The 23,046-nt window shown below is 40.7% G+C and overlaps 1 protein-coding gene across 1 annotated transcript in view; it reads left to right on the top strand.

The window, feature by feature from the left end:
- The window catches only part of angpt1 (angiopoietin 1), a 55,573-nt gene that overhangs the window by 12,228 nt on the left and 20,299 nt on the right, over positions 1 to 23,046 (top strand). Inside the window, exons 2-6 of the mRNA XM_022746981.1 lie at positions 11,474 to 11,629; positions 12,267 to 12,388; positions 13,555 to 13,787; positions 20,585 to 20,712; positions 22,382 to 22,483. Coding sequence (XP_022602702.1) covers positions 11,474 to 11,629; positions 12,267 to 12,388; positions 13,555 to 13,787; positions 20,585 to 20,712; positions 22,382 to 22,483 — 741 coding nt within the window. The remainder of the gene's footprint in view (positions 1 to 11,473; positions 11,630 to 12,266; positions 12,389 to 13,554; positions 13,788 to 20,584; positions 20,713 to 22,381; positions 22,484 to 23,046) is intronic.

Genomic DNA, 23,046 nt, shown 5'->3' with positions numbered 1-23,046 from the left:
TAGCAAAAGCAACAGTGGGAGAGAAGAAAATGAGTCATGAGTAACATAATCTGGATGTGATGTGATAGCGTCAGTCCATCCTTAGTGATTGAAGCAAAGGAAAGCAGAGATTGTAAGAAAGAAGGAGGGAGGGGGAGGGCAAAACACAGGGAGATAGAGAGATATGGAGGGGGAGGCAGAGAGAGAAAGTGAGAAAAACTGTAAGCTTGTGGTTGTAACCCTGGACGACTAAAGGGATGGTTTATAAACTGAGGAGTCCTTGCTTAATGTGATATGTGGGATGTTAGGGTGAAAGATAAACACGAATATGACGTTGAAGGAAACAACCCCTGTCATTAAACGCCCATTCATTTTGATTAGAAGAGACACTCGGCTTGATAGATAGAGGTGCTGGCACTCAAACTGGAACACTGCATCCATTTTTTCCCCTTAAGTTTTGCCCGGCTGGGAGGTTTAACGTACAACACCGTGCGTAGTAATGTCTTCTTCATGGCTGAGCTTGAAACAAAACATGTCATTTTGCATCTATTTCCACAGCTTTTTTGGCGGAGAGATCCCCTGCTGTGATGTGTAGAGGGTCCACTGGAATCCTATCTCAAACATTTGAATGTAAACGGCTCCTCTGTGGGATGGTGGGTTTGTGGAATCTCCGTGTGCTTTGGTAAAAAGGGGCAGACTGACATGGCCTGTAGGACTGACACACAAAAAAAACCATCATCACACACACACACATTCCTGTCTGGATGTGTCCCTGAGGAAAGATTCTTTGTTGGACACAATATCTGCAGACAGCCCCTCAGCTGGTTTTCACTGTTGAAGACCGTTGGATGAATGACCAGGTCTGAGTTTGTTTGGTTGTTTGGTTTTTCGTTACGCATTCCCATGTCTTGGGTGAATGCAAGTACTTCCTCTCCCATATGTCCAGATACGCATAATTAATTGGAGTAATTTTGGGGGCCATTTTGACATTAGAGAGCGGGACTGAAACTGGAGGATTTGTGAAAATATACATTCATGCGTAAGCTCTACTTCACTGTATTTGTTTTCATTTAACATGGAAAGAAACCATGTGACGTCTCTGATAGTGATCATTGCATAGGCTCAAGGTATGAGAGACATGAAAGAAATATATAACTTAGTACAGTGTTTGAGCCAAGAATGTCTGGGAGGAGGTGAAATGGGTCCTTTAGAATTTTAATGGGGCATCACTGCTCTATTCAAGGGCTACAATCAACAGTAAACTGTGGCCAGTGAGTGCTACAAAATTATATTAAAATGATAAAAATGATTAGATATTACTTATGTATATCTAATTTTGTTTTCAATTACACTGAAGAAATGAGAATTTTGATAGAATGAGAATATGAATGTTAAACAGGATGAAGTACTGCTGCATTGTGATTAACATTTATCAGCATTTTTCTTGAACCCAACTTCAAAGTTCATCATTCAACATTAGCTGTTGGTACCATGGTCCTCGACTGTTATCTAGCCACAAACACTGGGCTGGAAAATGACATAGATAGATAGGTAGATACATACATACATACATACATACATACATACATACATACATACATACATACATACATATATACATACTGCTACATACATATTTATCCCCTAGGGGAAATTCATGTGTCCATTAGCTCATTGTTGATGATGATAATAATAAAAACAGTAATAACAAATGAACAATAATAATTAGATTAGTCCACTTCCTTTGGCTGAGGTGTTGTATAGCCTGATGGCAGTGGGAACAAAGGATCTCCTGAACCTCTCTGTTCTGCAGCGCAGTGAGATGAGCTGTTTGCTGCAGCTGTAGCTGCTTCTCTGTCCTCCCAGAATGTTGTGGAGTGGATGGTTGGTATTGTCCAAGATGGCAATCATCTTACATTGCATGCATGCCAAATTACTTCCTTAAAAACACGATGCAGGTTCACCAGATAGCAGCCAATAATTTAATTTTTTAATTTGGCTAGCTCACAAAATGTGTGTTGATACAGTAAATCTTAAAATGAGAAGCCTGCTAACAGCTTTGATTTTACCTTTTGAGTTTACTGGGTGCTGGGAGGTTGTGTGGAGGTTTGTTTTACAGGAGTCATAGTCACAATGGTGTGCTCTAGCTCAAACTCTGTATAATACATTTTCATGCTTTTATTTATTTATTTATTTCTATAATTTCTCTACAGAGATATTAGACGACTTTTCCCCGCATGCAATAAGTGATTTGAGTTATACGTGTTACAGCTGGAATATAGTCATACAGGAGAGCCAAATCTTCCTTGTCTAGACCAACTCTGAGAATTCATTTCCGGATTTAAATTTTTATCGTCAAAACAAGCAACTGTCCGACACCACTGTACCAATATCAACAGAAGTAAAGCAAACATTTCATTTGGATGTGCTCACACTATAGTTCTAAAGAGCTCAAGGCAAAACATTTTGGCCATCTCTTCTTTTTTTTCTTTTTTTTTGATGCTGAGAGAAAGTTCATGCTTTTCATAACACTCCTGTCAAAAATTAATTTGTATACCCCGTTTGACGTACTAAGTGAATTGGCTTTTATCTTACATATTACCGACATAGAGACTTTCTCCAATTCATCTTGCGCAGGGCCTTGTAGTTAATCATGCGAGGTATGTCATGTAGACATAACACTGTCAGAGCTTTTGATTTAAAAAGGCCTCTCAAGCTAGAAGATTCACACTGTGTGGTTCCTGGTAGTGATGGTACATTGGTCCTCATGTGAGAGAAAGCTAAAAGTAGATCAGAAATATGACTTTCGTGTCTGGGGGGGAAAAAATGACGGTAATAACAGTAAAAGCAGATTGCCATAACAATGTTTTGAAACGTCATTTATTTTCCCAAAGGAAACTAAAAACCGCAACAGCACATCCAGTTTCTCTTCATTTCAGATATTTGACCTCATATATAATTTTTTATATCTCAAATTTGACTCAACTGAAGCCACATTTCTGCCACTTTTTGTTTGAAAAACGGGATTTAGCATCAGATTCTTAATAATTTACGCAGTCTTTCTCGTATTCAAACCTCTGCGGGTCTCTATTGTTGTAACTTGAAGTAAATTAGCCGTATACCAAGCTCGTTAGTCATTTGAAAGATTCAACACGTCAAAATTTAATCATATTTTCCACTCAGTTTTTACAGTTTGTAGTTTATTTGGATTTTTAATACTGAATAATGATTTAGAAGGTCATATAGTTTGCACATATTTGACACAATGACTGGAAAATCTATTTGGCTAAAAACATTTGCCCTCAGGTTAGAAATTATGATTTGTTTTTCCAAAGAAACAATCAACCAGCCTTGAAAACTCTACCATGAGCCAAATATTCTCACATTCTTTTATTTTCTGTCCTGTTGACAAACCATTGTGACGGAAAACCTTTGAAGGGTGGAAAATAGTTTGCTTTTTAACCTGCCAAATGATTTTGGGCACCTCAAATGAAGCACCATGATTTACTTAGTGATTTAAACAGAGGATCAGTTGGTTTATTTTCAAGTTGTGTACACAATCCTCATTATGTCCTTGGAAATGTGCAACCAAAACACAATTGACATCAACACAATAGCATCTTGACAAAAAGACAAAGGGAGGAAAAAAGAGGAAAGAAAGATGCAAAGCAGAGCAAAAAAAGAGCTTTAGAACGGCGGGTTCTGGCAGTAGCAGGGTTGTTTTTCGGATGGCAGTCAGGCTTTCTGGCTTATGGGAGTCCTGGAATCAACAGTTCGGACAGAGATGAGGCAGGGGGCTGGACCACCCACCTCACTCCACAGCCCTGCTCTACCATATATGATGGGAATTGATCACTAAATAGACTGATCGCAAAGTTAAGCTCTCCATTCTTGCACGGCACATAAGCCATCTACACGGATGATGATGGCAGATTTATCACTCAAATTTTTTTATATGTAATTTTTGAAACAATGGGTTCTTGATTTCAGACAGAAGCAGAGAAAAGCTGGCTTCTCATTTCTAGCTGGCAGCCACTGATTTTTCCATTGGATACGAAAGCGGACATGAGTAAACATAAGATACATGGCCTGGTTGAAAACACTGACCCTCTGACTTTTTAATCTTACGAGTTGACTTTTCAACAAGAACTTCATGGATACAACGACGCTAACAAGACTGAGGCTAACACTGCATGTCCCAGGCAAAAGGTTAACGTGGAAGACATGGAAATAATCATGTATTTCAGTTCAGAGCTAGTCAATCCTTATAAGAAGGATAAAGGAACATGTAAGAAGAGAAAAGGTTTCGAGGATGAGGACTGACCAATGAGTTTGGCAAACAAGTTAGTTAAGGATGTACCTTGGCCTTGGAAGTAGGCTAACACTCTTTTTCTGTAGGAAGTAAGCTAGTTAGCCAAATATGTTCAAGCTTATAGTCACATTGTTGAATCCATTAATTGCCCTTTTGTTCTTGTTCTGGTTTTGGAAAGGCTTAAATTCAAACAAAAAACTCTTTAATTTATTTCCACACACACTGCTTCAGCGTATCAACAAATCCAATGCTTGACAGGCATGGCATACCCAGTTATGTTAGCAATGGTATGACTAGAAAACCACAGCTCAAGGAAGGTGTCAATTGGTCCAAACCCCCATTTCAGAGTCAAGTTTAAGATGCTTTTTTTGCCCATCAAACCAAGGGGGAATGTCTGTTTCTTATTTTTGTATTTTCGTCCGCCCTGTCGGCCAGTCTCTCTCTCCTGACATTCTATGAGGAGAAAAAAAATGTGGCAGCAATTGAATAAACACATGGATGTTGGCCACCAGGGCGAAAGGTCACAGAGGTCAACTGTGAGTTCAGCCTGAGTTGTTACTCACCTAATCTTGACAGAGTTTAAGACAAGGAGCCTTATAACTGTTTCAAGGTGGATTTGTTTTTTGCTGACAAGCTTTCTAAGATTGCACACATTGCCTCAATCTATAGTATATAATGCTGGAGTGTGACAGTGCAGTGAGTCAGGGTAACACCTCCTAAAGCCCTACTAGAGTGAATTATATGCCCAGGTTTCAAAGAGGGGTGTCAGATTCAACTTTAATTGTCAGTGGGTGATAACAAGGTGTAAGTGTATTTGTTGGCGTCGGACCCAAGGTGGCTTGTGATACACCAGGAGGTGCTGATTTGGGGGGTGGGTAACAGCCCCCATGCTCTTGTCCATTAAAGTGGTCTGACATGGATCCAGGCCTGAGCGTAAGGGATGCATCCCAGAAGCCAGACCTCCCCAGTAACACCATCACCATCACCTCCCAACACACACACACACACACACACACACACACACACACACACACACACACACACACACACACACACACACACACACACACACACAGAGCCAGAGATAAGCAGAGATGTGACAGAGCTACAGCAGTAAGTGCTTTATACAGTCCAGGCCCACTGTTTTCTAACTCTCACAGTGTCTCTCAGGACTGTCACGGCTGCTGTTTAGAAAAAGATCAAGACCCCCTTTTGCAATGGAAGTTACACTAAATGGGAAATGTCAGAAAAGTGGTAAACATTTGCACTAATCTGTTACAATGTTAGTGAGGAGTACCATCTTGAGGGATTATACTGTTCTTGGCTCTCAAGCGGTGGCAATTTAGCAGCTACAACATGATAATTTATAGAATATGTGTGTTGGGGATTTCATGCCTTATGGACTGTAATGCTTTCCATGAAAACGGACACATGCAGTGCAGTTCATTCAGTAAGCTAAACATTTGTCCCTCTACATGATCAACAGTCCATTTGCTCTCAAAATCTGCAAACTTTTTTCAGTGGGGGTCACATCAACTTTCCTTTCTGAGATGGGGGGCCGAGGTTAGTCTATAACAGGAAATGATATGGGCCAGGGTGACAACCAGTATTATTGTGGAGATTACAATGATAATTTGTTGTAGCTGCCCTTCGTTTGGCTTTGGCACCACCTGTTGATTTGCAAAAAAAAAAGTAATAAAAAGTCTTCACATGTGTTTATTTGAAGTACCACAGATACTCCATTTATTTTATAGAAAATAACAACACAAACTGATGGTAATGTTCAAGTAAGAATGAGGTGATGTGATTTTGTAACAGGTACAGTTGAGTTAACAAACGGTAAGTGTTCTGTCTTTACAGGTAGTGAAATAATATTAATACAGAATAGTGGTCAGAATCAGGTAGAACATGTTGCCTATAAAAAGAGCATTACTATAATGACATTTTTTAATATCTATTGCTATTGAAATCAGTAGGCTTACCATATCAGTGTGAGCTGTGGGCTTGCTTCTGACTGGTGAGGAGATCGATGTCAGGTTCCATTCCAGTTACAGCCAGTCTCAGAGACTGATGCAGGTGTTGATCTGTGAGACTTGATCTCGTCGGATTTTTTATCAGCTTCATGTGTGAAAAAGTTTGCTCACAGATATATGTGCTCCCAAAAACTGTGGACATCTTTGTTGCGTGCTTTCTTATGTTGGGGTAGGTCTCATTTGGGAGGGCAGCATAGTACTTGATCAGACTGTTGGGGCTGAATACGTCTTTCAGCACATCACAGGTCTGCAACTCAGCCAGCTCAAATTGAAGAGAAGGCAGGGTGTCGTTAATGTCGGCAGCAAAAGGGTTCTGGAATGTGCGGATTTCTTTAACGTGGACATGAAGCTCACGGAACCGCACACCGAACTCCGCCCTCAGTGTTTCCAGTGCGTCCTTGCACTTCTCGGTTGGGAACGGGACCGCCGGTTTCTCAGCTGAGAGGCTTCGAGTAGCAGGGAGATGGGTGAAGTCTTGTTTTTGCACCTGTCCAATAAGCAGCGCTAGTTTAAGCTCAAATACTTTGATGTGGGAATACATGTCAGATTAGTTTTCCCTTGCCTTGGAGCTGCAAGTTGAGGCCGTTTAAAATTTCTGACACATCTGTTAATAAAGGCGAGGTCCCATTTCCATTCTGTGTCGATCAGCTCTGGGACAGTTTTTCCCTTTGTCAGGAGAAAGGCATTGATTTCGAGTAGCAGGTCGTAAAAACGCTTCAAAACTCTGCCCCGGCTTAACCAGCGGACTTCAGTGTGGTAAAGCACGTCTCCGTGGGCTGATTCTAGCTCAGAGAGAAAGGCCTGGAACTGCCTGTGTTTAAGTCCGTTTGCTCTGATGAAGTTTATGCAGGACACAACCACCTTCATGACAGATTCCCACCTCAGAACTTTGCAGCTTGACGCTGGCTCGGTCACGATCAAAGTCACGTCAGAATATACCATTGTGTGAGGAGGTGAAGATGAGCCACTATTAACTATAAATAGCTCATAACTATGGTCAATTTTAATTAGAATGCTAACCTTTAAGTACGGATATGTTATGATGTTATGATAGGAAAATGCAATTTAATAAAAATTGGTTGATGTTTAGAGGGATTGTCTGGGATCGTTAAGTGGGCCACTCCAATTGCTTTGGCGGGCCGGATGTGGCCCGCGGGCCGTAGTTTGGGGACCCCTGATGTAGAGCTTGCCATTTATGTCCTAGACAGCCCAAAGCAGCTTGTTTAGTGAGTAACACTCAATTGTACCTCATAAACTGTCTAGGTGGACCAGTCTGTACACGTAGGAGTGCAGTGAATGGTTCTCCATAGCGGGGATGGCAGACAGCATCATCAGTAAAGTCACAGGCCGTCCACATGTGGCCAGCCTTTGCCAAACACTGCACCTTTAAACCTTTATGCCTCAGTATAAAGAAGGACTGAGGGAAACATAAACTTGTGTTTATGTGACTCTCTCTTAGCAAACAGTGATTTTGTGAAACCAGGGACTAGATGTAGCAAATTCTAAAAGCAGAATCTAGTTTTATTTGACCTTCTGGAATGTCTCTTATAAATCACTATAAAGCAGATTTATTTTTTTGAAAGTGGTGTTTTATTTGAATTCCTCTCTGTTTTAAAAGTGAAATGCTCACACACAGAGAGGAACTGACAGAGGTTTTATACGTTTTCAGTGAAACTTTAAAATCAGTCTTTTTTGAAAGATTCTTTCTTTTACAATTGAAAAGTTAAATTCAGACACAATAAAACACACCCTCTCTGCAGGACACTTGGTAGATTTGCAGCTAAAGCCGTACTTGGTCTGGTATGACATTGGCTTGTGGTGGATAATCTTAGCTAACCTTAGGTAAACATTGCTGTATAAGGGACTGAGACAGTTTACTGATTTTATGACTGTTTTCCACTTCTGCGACTTTTGCTGTAATAGTATTAGCATCATATTATAATTTGCATTTTGGGCTGCTGTTCAGCAAAAGTTTCATTTTCTTGCTTTAAAGATGTTGTTTAAAGATAATGTGCCCCCATTTATGTCTGACCTCCATTTTTAGTTAAACCCAAACTTGGTGGGCTTCATGTAGAGGTTTATCAAACCGTAAATCCTTTAAGCCTCAAGGTTTACTGGCCCCAAACCTGTTTCTTGTCAAATTCCCATCTGTGAGAAGAATTTACGAGCATTAGCCAAAATTACCTCTTGTCATTTAATTGGCTTTTTGACTTGATTGAAATGAATTGGTTCCAGTTCAGCTTAACTAGAAATGGTTAAGTTACAAAATATTCTGGAGAGAATCATTTGCTGGCATAAGAACCTCACATCGTCCTTTGCATTCTCATTATGCACTCATATTTATTTCACCATCCCAATCCCACTCCCACACGACACAAATTTGCATTTCAGTTCTGGCAATGGAAGCAAATATTTGCTTTCAGCGCTGATAATAGTTTCTATTGGTAGTCACTGACTGGAAAAGCAAAGCATTTAACTGGAGTCGAGGTTAGAAACCATCAAAATAACCCGACACCCACATAGACCTATTTTATGACTTCCCAAGTAGTGATTTTAAATGATTGGGCGTGTTTGTGTAATCTTGTTTCTCCTTGGTACTTTCCATTTATGACCCCCACTAGATCCAGCCATGAGTCAGCCACATTCCATAAGAGACAAAAGAAATGAGGGGATCACTGCGCTTAAGTTTCCTTCGGACATCTGTCCCTTCAGTGACTTTTCTCCCAAGGTGACTTCCACTGTGCAAAGCCTATCGATGTCCTCAAACAGTGGACACAATAATCTCAGCAGATGAGCAAACAGCAGTGCAAAGCCGCTGGTATAAGCAGTGAGGTTTACATTGAGGTTTTGAGCTTAGGCCTAAAAGGGTGTAAAAACAACAAACGCAATCCACAGATTTCAGAGATTTTACATTTCTGGATGGACTGAAAACCATTTCCAAACACAGTCATATTCTATGGTTCATTATCAGGCAGAGTAATCCATCATTACTTGAGTTTTGTGGATTCCAGACTCCTTGTTTTCTTTCCAATTCCTGGGGCCAGACCATTGGAGGTTATGTGGAAAGTGACACTTATATCAGCCTTATGTAGTTCACATTTAGGGGAAGCTGTATTATGTCTGAAATCCAGCCTGAAAAAATGTTACATTTTACTTTAGTACTCTTGCCAAGAAAGGATATTACATTGAAAAGTTAATTCCACTTGGCAGACCTGTGCAAATGGCTGAGAAGAGAAAAGCGGAGAGATCCATCTCTGTTCTGTTTTATTCTCTATCAGTCTTTGATTGATTGATTGACTCGATTTAATTAATCTATTATTCATAAAAGCAGAAAAAAGGTTCTTCTTTTTCTGCAAATGAATGAATCCTACAAATATCTAAATTTGAAAATTGTCAAGATTTTATCCCACGTACAGATAGGAATGTTTTTCTGTTAGAAAATATGGCTTCAAAATCAATATTTATATTTACTATATACACTGTAGCTTTTAAATTGTTCGTGTATGTGCTGTGGCATTTTGTCACTGATGTAATCATTAGATCAAACGTGAACTGAAAGCACTCCGGCATACATCTGTTCAGATTGGGAAATAGTGGAAAGCCCTGAGAAACTGAAGATCTTACCAACACTTTGCTGACTTCAGCACAAAGTATGGCAAGCATAAAAGACTGTCTGTGGTTTTGATTATTTTGTGTGATGTTTGTCCATTTTTCTCAATGCATATTCGTCCTTTCCACATGGAGGCCGAATAACACTTCAAACATATGTCATAATGTCCCTTTGACTGGCCTGTGGAGAAGTGCATATCACCAGACATCAGGACTAACTTGATAATAGTTACAATTTGTACCTTCAGAGAGATGGAAAAGATGAATAGAGACTTGTGCTGTCACCAGCTGCTTTCTGGTGAAGTGTTGCTCTGGCCTGCAACAGCCTCCAATTTACAGTGTAATTTTTGTACAGTCTGCCAGTACAGTAGGGACAGATGCATAGATGTAGGTGCAAGAGAATTTAGGGAATAAGAGAGTAACAATCTGCAAATTTAATTATACTGTAAATGTTTTTAACTAGCAGGTATCTTCACTAAAGAGAGGGAACTTCACATCTTGTCCCCTTGAACGTATGTTACTTATACACTGTACAAAAAGTTACAATGTAAATTGGGAATCTGAAGCATTTCTGTAGTGTCTTCTCACTAAAACAGAAGGTGCGGTGTAGCTCAGTTTCTCAGTGTGTGTAGCCCACAGCTGCAGAAACTGAACCGTTGCTAAGGACACCAACACATGATGTTCTGTTTGACACAGATTTGTCTTGGCTGATACGTTCTCTAGAAATGGCTGTTACAGCCCACTGATGGGCCAAAGCAAAAACTCCAAAAACATCTTTTATAGATCAAGTGTTCGAGAATCTCCCCACTGGCAGATTATTGAATCGTCTCAGTTTGTGTTCAGACTGCGAGCCACCAGATGGACAAGTGGACACTTAAAATCAAATCAAGTTATGTTTACTGTATTTTCAAAACAACTATGCACAGAAAAGCCTTCCTGTATTTATTACAGTAATCACGCGAGGCAACAATATGATGTAAGACACAAGGAAACAAAGTACAAGAAAATAAATAGGATTTAGTTAGTTTACTTAAACCTACCAACCCGAGCCTGAGTAAAAGAAAGAAATTAACATTTCAGTGAGAGGACAATGAAATAATCCAAACACACTGCACAGATGGTCCATATACTGTAGTTAATCTATATGAAGAATCTTATCCAACCTCAACCTCTATCTCCATCTTGTCATTTGTTTGCGTTTGGAGATAAGGATGAAAGAGCTCTTTCCAGATGAGCTTCAGTGAATATCTGTTCATCTCTGCCTCTTCCATCCCGAGCTAACCACCGACATCTGGCTGGGCCTGTATTGACCAAACCCATGCTTCAATATCAAGTGATGGAAAACTTTTGTTTTGTTTGTTCTTTCTTTTTCTGATGTACATAAGACACTTTTTCCAGTGAGTGACCTTAGGAATGCTGACTTTTGATGAATCATGATTAAGGTGCATAACAAGGTGTCCTTTAAACCTGCTGGATTGGACTCTCAACATGAATCTTAACCATTTTGTGCAATCTTTTTTTTTTTTTTTTTTTGGTGCAGATTGAAAACTACATTAAAGAGAGCATGAAGGCAGAGATGGCTCAACTGCAGCAGAGTGCTGTCCACAACCACACGGCGGCCATGTTGGAAATGGGCACCAATCTCCTCTCTCAGACAGCTGAACAGACACGCAAGCTAACTGACGTCGAGACGCAGGTAACAACTCAACAAACGCACTCATGATAATGCTCCTGAACACACTTGTCCCACTCGATTTTCTCTTGACTTTCTTTTTCTCACAGACTAACAGTGAGAGAGGATCCATCCTCTGCTCCATTAACCGAGCCATTCCACACTCAACTGCCCCAGAAAGATTACAGAGAACTGGCCACAGTCAATAGTGATGCCATATAAATGCAAATCCCTTCTTTGAGTTATTCGACTCAGTTTCCTTTTAGTGTTTATGTGGAGGAGTGTGAGGAGGAGGAGGTGATGGAAAGTTGTAAAGTTAGTGGTCAGTAAATTTAGATAACTGTTTGCTATGTTAAAAAAAAAGATAATCATAACAGAGATGAATATCCCCTAAGTATTACCATGTGTTGGATGAACACTTGACAAAATGAAAACAAAGTTGATGGTTTATATGCACCTTGAATGTGCCGTGTGTTTTTTCCTCCTGTGTCTAGAAAACCTTAAATACAGCCCTGTGTGTTTAGTTTTTCCTCTTTTCCTCAGTGTTTTTGTTGCAGATGTGCATGGTATTAGCTGCAGCTTACATAGTATGTATAAAGGCATAATATCGTCTTTCATTATTTTTGTATTCTTTACGTCTGTGTATTTCCTGTCATGGTAGGTCCTGAATCAGACGTCGAGGCTCGAGATCCAGCTGCTGGAAAATTCTCTCTCCACGAACAAGCTGGAGAAAGAGTTAATGGTCCAGACCAATGAGATCAGCAAACTGCATGACAAGAACAGGTAAACGGACAACACTTCAAGCAAACGAAACACGCACATGCTGGCTACCATCCATACTGCAGCACATTGGACAAAGATATTATAGAGAAAATAAAGATGGTGACGATGATGCATCATCTTTATTTCTGTGCAAAAACTACTGCTGCTCTCTGCGGGGTTGCGTAAATGAAATCAAAAGCTTGCTACCAGCTCTCATTGACTACCGCATAGTTTGTCCATTTTCCAAAACAATTTTCAGTTGTATAAACAACTGCATGATAGAAACTTGTATTCTCTATGATGCTCAGTAAATCACTCTCAAATCCATGAGGCTATGCTTTCCATGTTGGACCGCTGAGCAGCTGTTGCAAAATCAAGGAGTTAAAATGTGGCTTTTGGATACATTTTCATGTCTCCAAAGCTTGTTCTTTACAGTGATTGGTCCTGTGGGATTGTTGTAGATGATCTAGTGTTTAAAAGGGTTTGGTCCGCATTTCTCGTTGCAGTATCCATAGAGACTCCTTGCAATCACTTTGACAAAAAAAAGAACACCATTTGAAAGCAGAGTCTCTAGTGATTCTGACTTTTTAGTTTTTCTTTTCGGTTGATGGAGATAGATTTTTGAGAGCAATTTCCCTAAGCTTCAGCAATTATGACATTATTCCATCTTGTGCGTGTCGTCTTTTCTTTTTCCTTTACCAAATCTATAATCGAGGGAAAGGTATAATTAGTTAATGAATTTGATGTCAGCTCATATCATCTTTCAGGCATTAGATTGTATAATGGTAGAGCTCAGATGCTGTAAGGGCTTATTCATTTACCCCAGATGAGTCTGTTAAGTGCATGATGAAGGGTATGTTTATACTGTGTGGGGAACACATAGCAACCGAACCTACAGCCAGAAGTATTTGTCCTTCTATCTTGTGGAAAGTTCCTGAATTTTGACTGTCATTACTCACAGTGTCAATCAGAAAGAAGCAGCAGGAGCAGATGCAGATGCATGTTACATAATTGGAAAATGATTTATCATCACAAAAATTGCAAAACAATATTCAAATTATTTAAATCCTGTGAAAACATATCTTATACCGGTGGATTTGGATGCCCTGAAGGATCATGATAATTACCACTTCTCCATGTCTTCCGTGACAAACTTTTCTTGACCTTTTTTTCGTTTCACCCCCCAGCCTCCTGGAGCAGAAGATGTTAGAGATGGAGATGCGACACCATGAAGAGCTGGAGACGCTGAAGCAGGAGAAGGGAAGCCTCCAGACCCTGGTAGGGAGGCAGAGCGGGGTCATCAGGGAGCTGGAAGCCCAGCTGAGCCGAGCCACAGGAAACAGCACAGCCCTGCAGAGACAGCAGCAGGAGATGATGGACACCGTCCACAACCTGCTCAACCTCTGCTCCAAAGATGGAGGTAAGCTAACTGGAATCCAAGTCTTATATGTTGAGAGGTTTGGAACTTTTTCAGCAGTCCAGAGTGCAACCACTGTCTTATTCAAGAGCAATTTTGGCAGTTGCATGGCGAAAAAGGATGGAGATGAAGAAAGTCATAACATATTAGAAATGTAAGTATATGTTTAACCCAGTGGAGAAGTCTGATAGCCTTGCTAAGCCACTGAGAATGGATCCAGCAGCTCAAAGCTGGACCAATCAGTGAAATACCAAGAGCGGTTTAGATGATGACAACAACAAGAAAAGCTGTGTTTTGAAGTTTTTCAAGAGCCAAGAAATCATGGCCGACAATGTGCATGATTCACCTTCTGGAAGGTCAACTTCTCACCTAAAAGTTATGTGTGTTTTATTACAGTGGGTAGTTTAGGTGTAATTTGACATTGGCAAAATAGCAGCAATGTTTTTAGCCAAGCTAGCAGCATTGCTCTAGGGATGTTCTGTCGCTCTCTCTGTCTGTCTGTCTGTCTGTCTGTCTGTCTGTCTGTCTGTCTGTCTGTCTGTCTGTCTGTCAGTCAAAAACTATTGGATGGACCACCATTCTTTTTTTTCTTTTTTTTTAAAGACATTCATGATACTCAGAGGATGAACCATCCTGCCTTGGTTTCTTGCCCACAATGAGGTTGAAATTTTTGTTTTGTTTTGTTCATGTATCAACAATTACTGATATAGCTCCCCAGAGGATGCATCATAATAAGTTTGATTTAAAAATAATAAAAACTATTTTAATTGTTCCAATACTTAATGACCAACTATTCACTGTTGTGCTAATTACCTAACATTAGCATGCTAACACACTAAACAAACATGGTGAACTTGATAAACATTATACCTACTAAACAGCAGCAGTTTCGCTAAGTGCATTCCACTTCCTAAACACAGCCTCGGAGAGCTGCTAGTGTGGCTGTCATTCTTGTGATTTTCATCCAACATGCACTGGCTCGTCCCATCCAGGAGAAGGAAGGTTTATGTTTATGTTTCAGTGGAGGAGAGCACTTGTCAGTCATCTGTCGGTTGCTTATAAACTGATCCCAATTTTGTTCAACCCCACTAGCGATAACTCCAATCCAAGAAAAATGCCTTGAAGACCCTTGCCAGACCATAATGTGCAAAGGAAAGTTTGTGGATTGGCTGTGCAAGGCTTGAATCATGAGGCAGCACTCAACTTGTTTTGGATTACTTACTTCCTCTGGTCAGATGTTACAGCTACAACATCTTTGATTTTACAATCGTCATGAAATTATGATGACACCAGTTCTATAAACCTTACCCCATGCTGAGAAAGGCAGGGATGCACTGGCTATTAAATTCTGCATCACCGAGAGCAGCATGAAGAAAGAAACAGTTCTTATCTTAACATGGCGTGCCCCTGTTAAAGAGGTTTGGTGCCTCTCATAAACCAGCGTGGTGCTCTTTTCTTGCAGCGATTGCTTTTCACGCTTTAATTTTATAACATCTGTGCACACAGCTTCACTAAAACGTCAAGCAGGGTTCTGGTTATGAAGTAATAGGCTTATTTTTATTCCTCTGAGTCTCTCCCTTCTGTTAAGAGACCATGGGTTTCCCTTTTGGCTCAACATTTAACCCGGCAGCAATGCAACCTTTCTTGTTCGGTCAAATGCATTGAACTCATTTACCCCTATCTCAGGCATTTAAACACGAAACCCACTTGATCCTTCAATCCCAGTGGTCACAGGAGATTTGACATGAATGTCTGTGTTTGGGGTAGGGGGGGGATTGGTTCCAGTCTCATTTCCATTTGTGGATTTTGTGCAGAGACGCCTCGAGACCCCACAGTGCTTCTTGAGGTTTCCCATCAGACAGAAAACAACAAGGCCATGAAGGGATGTAGGAGTCATGCACATGATTAACACATACTTTGCATTTGTCATTCTACTGCCTTTTTGTAATTTTAATGTTCCATGCAATAATGTCACGGGTGGCCTTTAGTCGCACTCTATCTGTTTAGTCTGGAGTTGTGTTAATTACCAGACATCTTTTGAGACATCTTGGCCTGACTGCTCTTAATGCATCATCTCAACAGTCATCATGTTGAGATTCAAATTATGTCCTGGTTCAACATGTTTGGGTCTCTCTTTTGCTGCCGTTGTTAATGTGTCAAGTTTGATTTAATTCACTGTAAATTAGCCTTTAATTTGGCACCATGTCTGCCAGTTTAAGTGTCAGAAAGTTCAGTAGAGCAGCCCATACCCCTTTTGGTAATTGGTGGCTGCCTTAACGAGAAGCGATAGAAATGGAACGTGACCGCTGCTGCTCTGTGGTTGGTCCTTTCCTCTTCCATAGTTGTGTTGAAGGTTGAGGCGGGTGTGCAGGTCAGAGGGCTCGCCTTTCTTCACCCCAGTGCGAATAAGTCAAACTCTAATAGCTCCTGGGGGAAGCCTTGTCCAAAGGAAGTGAAGGAGTAGGTAGATCTTACTGATCATCCGAAGCGCTGCCCTTGTTTTTTGACAGCATTTAACACACATAAGCAGAAAAGCTCTCCTTTTTTTCTGTGTTCAGGGGGGTGGCTGTTGTTTGTTTGAGAAACGGATCAGTGTTTTCATTTGAGGAAAGGGTTAGCGTTTCATGCCATGGAGTGGCGTCTGCATGCGTCAGGCTTTGTTTTGAAAGCTGATCCTGGGCATTTCCTTTTTAAAGCATGGACTCAAATCATCTTTGACTTTGCTTTGGGGAAGATGACAGATACTTAGAAAAGGGAGTTATAACACTAAATCTCTTAAAACTTTCTTCTTATTTTCCGTGTCTCCATGTATGGCTTTTCCTACAATTAAGGTCTCCAGTGTGTTTTCAACCACTGCAGTGTAAACCAAGGGTTGGGAAGATGTTTTTGATGTGGCCAGATGCAGCAGTGGAGCTCTTGTTTAGGTTGTAATCATTACCTAAACCTCATTAGGGTGCAATGAGCCACGTACTGTTATTAACAGTAATTGACCTCAGCTTTAGAACATCATGTAAAAATTTCTGGCTGCTAAATATGATTTTTGTTTTACAGTGTTCTATTATCCCACTAAATGAACAACATTCATCATTTTTACAGCTGCTCACTCAGACTCGAAGAGAGTGGGATTATTTTAAGGTTCCATGCAAAGCTTTACAAAAAAAACCAAGGCATTTGCAGTGTGTAGCCGCCCAATGACAGTATGGCAAACCACTTCATTAAACATAAATTTACAGTCCAGATTAAGTTTTTAAGTGCTTCACATGATTATTTTCATGCATCACTGACATGGAGAACGAACTGACACCTATTGTTGCAAAATGTGTGCAATTATTTGCTAGTCACCTCCTAAAAGTGTGGGTACTTCTCACCTTTATTCTCGCAGAGGGACCCAGACTATCCAATTATACGTAGCGTTTGCACACATGTTCTGTTGAAACTGTTAAATGGAGCAGCCTTTTAATAAGGCAGTAGATACCAATTATAGTCATCAGGGTTGGTAAGTTATTTCACCTGGCAGTTTAAGTCTAAATCAATCCACGAACACTACAGGGCTGCAGTATGTAAACTGTATGCAGTAGAACAGCTAGAATGAAAATCTCCCACAAGAGGTTCTTTTACGTCTTCAGAGGAGATTGGAGGCTACTGTCAGTCGCTATCAGAAAGTGGCGCAGCAGGCTGGGGCTAGCTGTTTAATATGCCAACTTCAGTTGAAGAAAAGATGTGAGAGAGACGAGAGTTAAGGCTGGCGTTGCTTTCCACTGCTGGAGACAGCTCTTGGTGAGTAAAGGGAATGAAGTTTGATGTTGAACTTGCAACATTTCTTCTAGACTGGTAGGTAACCAGCTGTTAATGGTAACGTTAGCTATGGAGCCATAGCAAAACGTACAAATAGCTCCTTTAAGAGAAACATATTTGCTCCAATTCAGGAAGTCTAATGACCTTTTACTGCACAGAGGTCATAGGAGGGAGGTTAGGATGTATGGTTGGGTGAACAAAGCACAGGACTATGACCCCAAAGTCCAGGCTTGACCAGGTTTAGGCTACCAAAACACTTTAAGTATAGGGAAAGATTGTGGTCAATGCATGTTGACTTATTCAATGTTTATCCAAGATCTAATCCCTAACTGTAATGAAGTGCACTGAGTAATAACCATAAAGACATCAATCACACAGAAGTTACAAGGAGCAGTTACTGTAGGGACACAACTAAAATACATTAACAGGTTTTACAGACACAGGTAACATTTGTATTTCCTTGTTATCTTGACGAAAATTTTTGCTGATGCAATCAGTGTCTGTTTTCTACAAAGCAGTATATGAAAAAAGTAGGATATACAATATTGAACAAATATAACTTCAACTAACTCATGAATCTTACCCAGAAATTTTCACACAACCATAATCCTCCTCACATGTTCAGCAAGGGCTACACATCATTGTTGTAATGTGAAATATACTGTGGGAATGAGCTGGTATTATTTTATAGTACTTTGCATCCTTCATATAAGAATACACCAGAGAAATTAATTGGTTCTTGTATGAATCACTTCAACTCTCAGCAGTATTTAAAGACTGAATATAGTCACATGGGAGCTGTGATGTCCATGGCAGTCCATTTAGCTCCATTATTCACTCTCCTTAGCTCCAGTATTTTGGCTCATTTGGCAAGGGTACTGATTTATGCAAACACCCAAGCCCTGCTGGTCTTTTCACATGAACCCCCTACTGAATACAAGTCCCCAGTGAACCACAAAATATTTTTCTGTAAATAAATATTGGGACATAAATAATATTTGTAGAGCTGGGCAGCAAGCTGTTCAAGGGAGCCGCTCCTACACTGGAGGAGCATCTAGTCCCTCGGAAGACGGTCTTCTTCCACCAGTCTCCAAGGCTATTGTGAAATAATTATACACGCTGTTACAGATTGAATTCCAGAAACCTCCCCTCTGGCAGTGATCTCTCTGGCCTCTAAAACATCCCCCTGCTGTATGCCGGCTTGGGGTAAATTACCACCTGACAGGGCCACCCTTTGTAGCATCAGAGTCTGGTGCGCGAGAGCCCACTCTGTCAACCTGTCACAGTAGGAGATTCTTGTCACTGACACTCAATACTTTGTCAAAACGCTCACATAGTACACACCCAAATAAGCGCCCTGCTTCCACGGGGAAGTTCTCCGCTTAGAAGGAGGGATCCGAGCAAAGGCTAAGGATTGCTGAAACATTTCACTCTCCACTGACATCTTCTTTGACTTAACAACTCCAACAATACAAACAATGGTGTGAAAACTGAGATGAACCCCTTACATGACGGGAGAAAGGGAGGAAGAACAAGGAGAGAGAGAGAAAAAAGGGAAAATCGGAAGGAATTTCCATCAATACAACAAGGGCTTGGAAGGTAAATATAAACCACTTGTTATAACAGGAACTTGAAATTTATAGCTTGTAGTATTTTGTCCTTAGCCCCTTGCTTGGTTTCAAAATAGTGCCGCCATAATTATCTACAGATGGAAATGAATGCAGCTGGTCTGTCAAAGTCTGAGGCCTTCTCTCGGAGTGAGAAATCATCCAGTCGATGAACTGCCTGTCTCTTGTTAATACGTTAGTCGCCCTCAGATTTTATCTGGTGGTTACAAGATACTCACAGTGAGACCTCACCGATCAGCTTCTGCCTCGGACTCCTTTTTTATTTTCTCCTCTGAGATATGCAAATGTGAAATGAAATGTGAAATTGTAATTTTGTAAAACATTATCGAACTGTGATATCCATATTTGTCTGATGTGAGGTTGCAGGAAGGGTAACAGGTTTTAATAGCACATACTTTATTTACAGTGTTTATTTGATCCCTTCTTTTATCACATTATATTGTGGCACCAACACCTGAGCTTTGGCATCCTGACATTCAAAGTCCTCGTTCAAAATTGTTCCTCTCTTCTTTCTATCAAATGGCTGGCATACAAGTAATTTACTGTGTGCCCAAAATGCAACATTTAAAGCCACTTTCAAGCCAATTTTCAACACGCATTGTCTGTCCTTCTAAGAACAAAAACTCAAAATATAGTTGTTCATTGCTCATTATGATCATTTAAAAAAAAAAAACACGTAACATTTCACTCTTAGTGAGTGTGGAGCAAAGAGCCAGGAGGTGGTTAGCTTAGCTTTGCATATAGACTGGAAGCATGGGGAAACAACTAGCCTAGCCCTTTAAAAGTTTCAAAATGACTTCCCCAAGTCTTGCTTCATCACTGAGTTTCCCAGAGAACCAGGGGAGACTCCAGGAAGTCACTGCACCAAGCTCCTGTTTGCCAAGAAATAGTTTAGGCTCATAACTTCCAGTAAAACCACAGCCTTTCCTTTTTAGATTTCCTGTTTGTGCACGGACTAAACAAATAAGATACGTATGAATGGATGGGTTTTATAGGTACTGGTTGTCAATTTTTTTTTTTCAACCTTGAATAGAGCTAGGTTAGCTGTTTTCCCCTGCTTCCAGTCATTATGCTAAGCTGAGCTAATAACCTTCTGACTCTAGCTCCAAACTTGACAGACATGAGATCAGTATCCATTTTCTCATTTCAATTGTGGCAAAAAGTGAATAAGCTTATTTCCTAGTTCCCGTACTAGTCCTTTAAGATGACGGTACAGTGAAGACCTAAAACCATTTTCAGTCTCATTAGCGAGACTGAGAGAGAGTTGGAAACACATTATGCTCGTTTTGATATCTACCACAAGTACATTGCCTGTGATAAATTTGTCCTTGAGATACAGTATTATAGTAGATACGTTATTTTGTTGTGTATCTGCAGTTGTTCCGAACAGTACGAAAGTTGTGGAGGAAGAGAAGAAGTTCCGCGACTGTGCCGACCTCTACCAGGCTGGTTTCCATAAGAACGCCATCTACACCATCCAGATCAATTCCCAGGATACCAAAAAGGTAAGAAGCTACAGTCTCTTCCAGCCGGCAGTCCATTGTGATGTGAAAATCTCTCTCTTCATCACGTGTAGGAAGCTCTTTCATAGGTTTCACTTGTTTTCTTTGAGTTGGAGTGGAACTCAACATTCTCTATGTGAGCTAAAGACCCTGAGGCGCTGAGGGACGTCAGCCGCTGATGAGTGTGAATGATGGGTGCGAGCTGCTGCAGGAATATTAAAAGCTGAAAATACACTTGGCACTTGATGTGAAACAGGACACTGAGCTGATCAGGATGGTGACAATGGTTCAAGTATGTGTGTGTGTGTTCGTACCCTCTCCACTATGCTTACATACTCTTGATTGTTGAGAGTGATGATTTAACATGTCGGGAGGTTGGCAAAAGGTTTGTGTGTGTTGATTTCTGTCTCGCAAACTCAAGCATGGTGCTGCTGGGCTGTTCGCTGAGGATTTAAGTCAAGCTGAAATTTGGATTTGCTACACTTTTGTGTAAGGACATCTAAACTATAATGATTAAGCTGAGTGCATTTTTTTTTTAATTTTTCAAAAGATGGTATGGGACTTTTTGGTAATAAACAAGTTGAAACACTGTCGACGTTTCAAGCTATTGGCTGGATGTTTCCTACAAAAGAGACCTGATGTTTGGAGAGCATCATATTAGAGCGCTTTATAGAATTTTTTTTCTTTTCTTTTCTTATTCTTCTTCAGTTTCAACATGCCCACATACTGTAGCTGTAGTCTGTTCTTCAGCATTTGGACCCATTGTGCTGTCCACTCAGACAGGGGAAGCTAGCAAGGGAGCCAGTCTAGCTAACTAGCGTCAACTTGTTAACATTAACACTGATTCCCACCACACGTTCTGTTTTGGTCATGTTGTTTCAGTACCTGCTGAGTGTGTTAAGTGTGTTTCCATCCACCTCTTTTTATGCCAATTTACGAGTAACGTAACGTGTAAAACACCCATACATGTGTCTACGCTTGACTGAGGTGAAAAACTTGATGTAAAGGCCAATACTTTGTGTGTGTGTTTGTGTGCATGTGTGTGTGTGTGTACTTTTTTTTGTACATGTATACCGTGAAGGATGAGCTAGTCTCGGGGAAAGTGATTCTGTCAGAGGTACTTCCTTAATTATACCCAGGCTGTGGTCATGTGTGTTCAGCTGTGTGGGCTGGCTGAGGTGAGAGACCTTCTCTGCTCCACCCTGGGGTCTCCTCCTCAAAACAAAGAGCAACACTGCAGACAGAGCACTGGCCCTGCCTTATCAGCTTACACACACTGAGGTCCAAGGTTAAGGGCCACATTACACCCAGGTGTCTGCTGGTATGTGTCCGGCTCGGACCTCCACTTTGATCCTGCAGAAACAAGGCCCTCTGATGAGGAACATCTCTGGGGACTTGGTGAGGGATAAGGAGACGCTGATTATGTTTGAGGACACAGATACATTGCATTCCCAAAGATGATTCATCATGAAAGCTGGGAAAAGGGAGTGTCTGAAATCACATCACTGTCCAATTGACCCTTCATTGTTCATTAACTCCACCGAGAATTGCACTGAATATAAGCACTACTTTTGTGCTTATATTACATCTTTTGAATGTACCAACAACTATATGACCTTCATACATGTGTGTTTTTCCCACCCTCCCTTTCTTTCTCTTGTCAATGGTGTAGGTTTATTGTAACATGGAAACAGCTGGTGGTGGATGGACTGTCATCCAGCGTAGAGAAGACGGCAGTGTGGACTTCCAGAGAACGTGGAAGGAGTACAAGACGGTGAGACATGACGAATACGCAAGACACAGACACTCTCCCAGCTTCTAGACACTCATCTTCATCCATTAGGAATAAATTACGAAATTGTGCAGTGAGCAAAACATCCTGTTTCAAAAATACACTTTTGCAAGGGGATTATGACAAACAATGTGCACTTTTTGGCCTTTGAGCATGTTGAAAACAGAGAGGCAGGAACCGCTGATCCAAGACCATTTGAAACACTTCGGCCAGATGTAATTCCTCCAGCAGCAACTGCTCCCCTGTCGTTTTTTGTCTTAGTAATATTGTCCACATTGAGACAATATTTGCTCTGAAGCGTCTGTGACATGCTGTTATTCTTCCTTCTTTCCAACAGGAAATTATTACCTAAATCTGAAAACAACACATTTGTTTAGTCTCTATATCCCGGTGCCTGGTGTTTCATCTGTTTGTAATCAACGAAAAAATCTATGCATATTTGCATTAAGGGTGTTAACATTTCCAATCTAAGCTGGGTTTAGACGGTGAATTGGGTTTATTATTGTAGCAGTTGCATTGCTGGCGTTTGCTGTGGAAGTCACCTG

This window comes from Seriola dumerili, unplaced genomic scaffold (assembly GCF_002260705.1).
Source record: "Seriola dumerili isolate Sdu_G_001 unplaced genomic scaffold, Sdu_1.0 BDQW01000110.1, whole genome shotgun sequence".
Classification (NCBI taxonomy): domain Eukaryota; kingdom Metazoa; phylum Chordata; class Actinopteri; order Carangiformes; family Carangidae; genus Seriola; species Seriola dumerili.
Note: the sequence above shows the minus strand (reverse complement) of the source record. Positions and strands in the feature narration are given on the sequence as shown.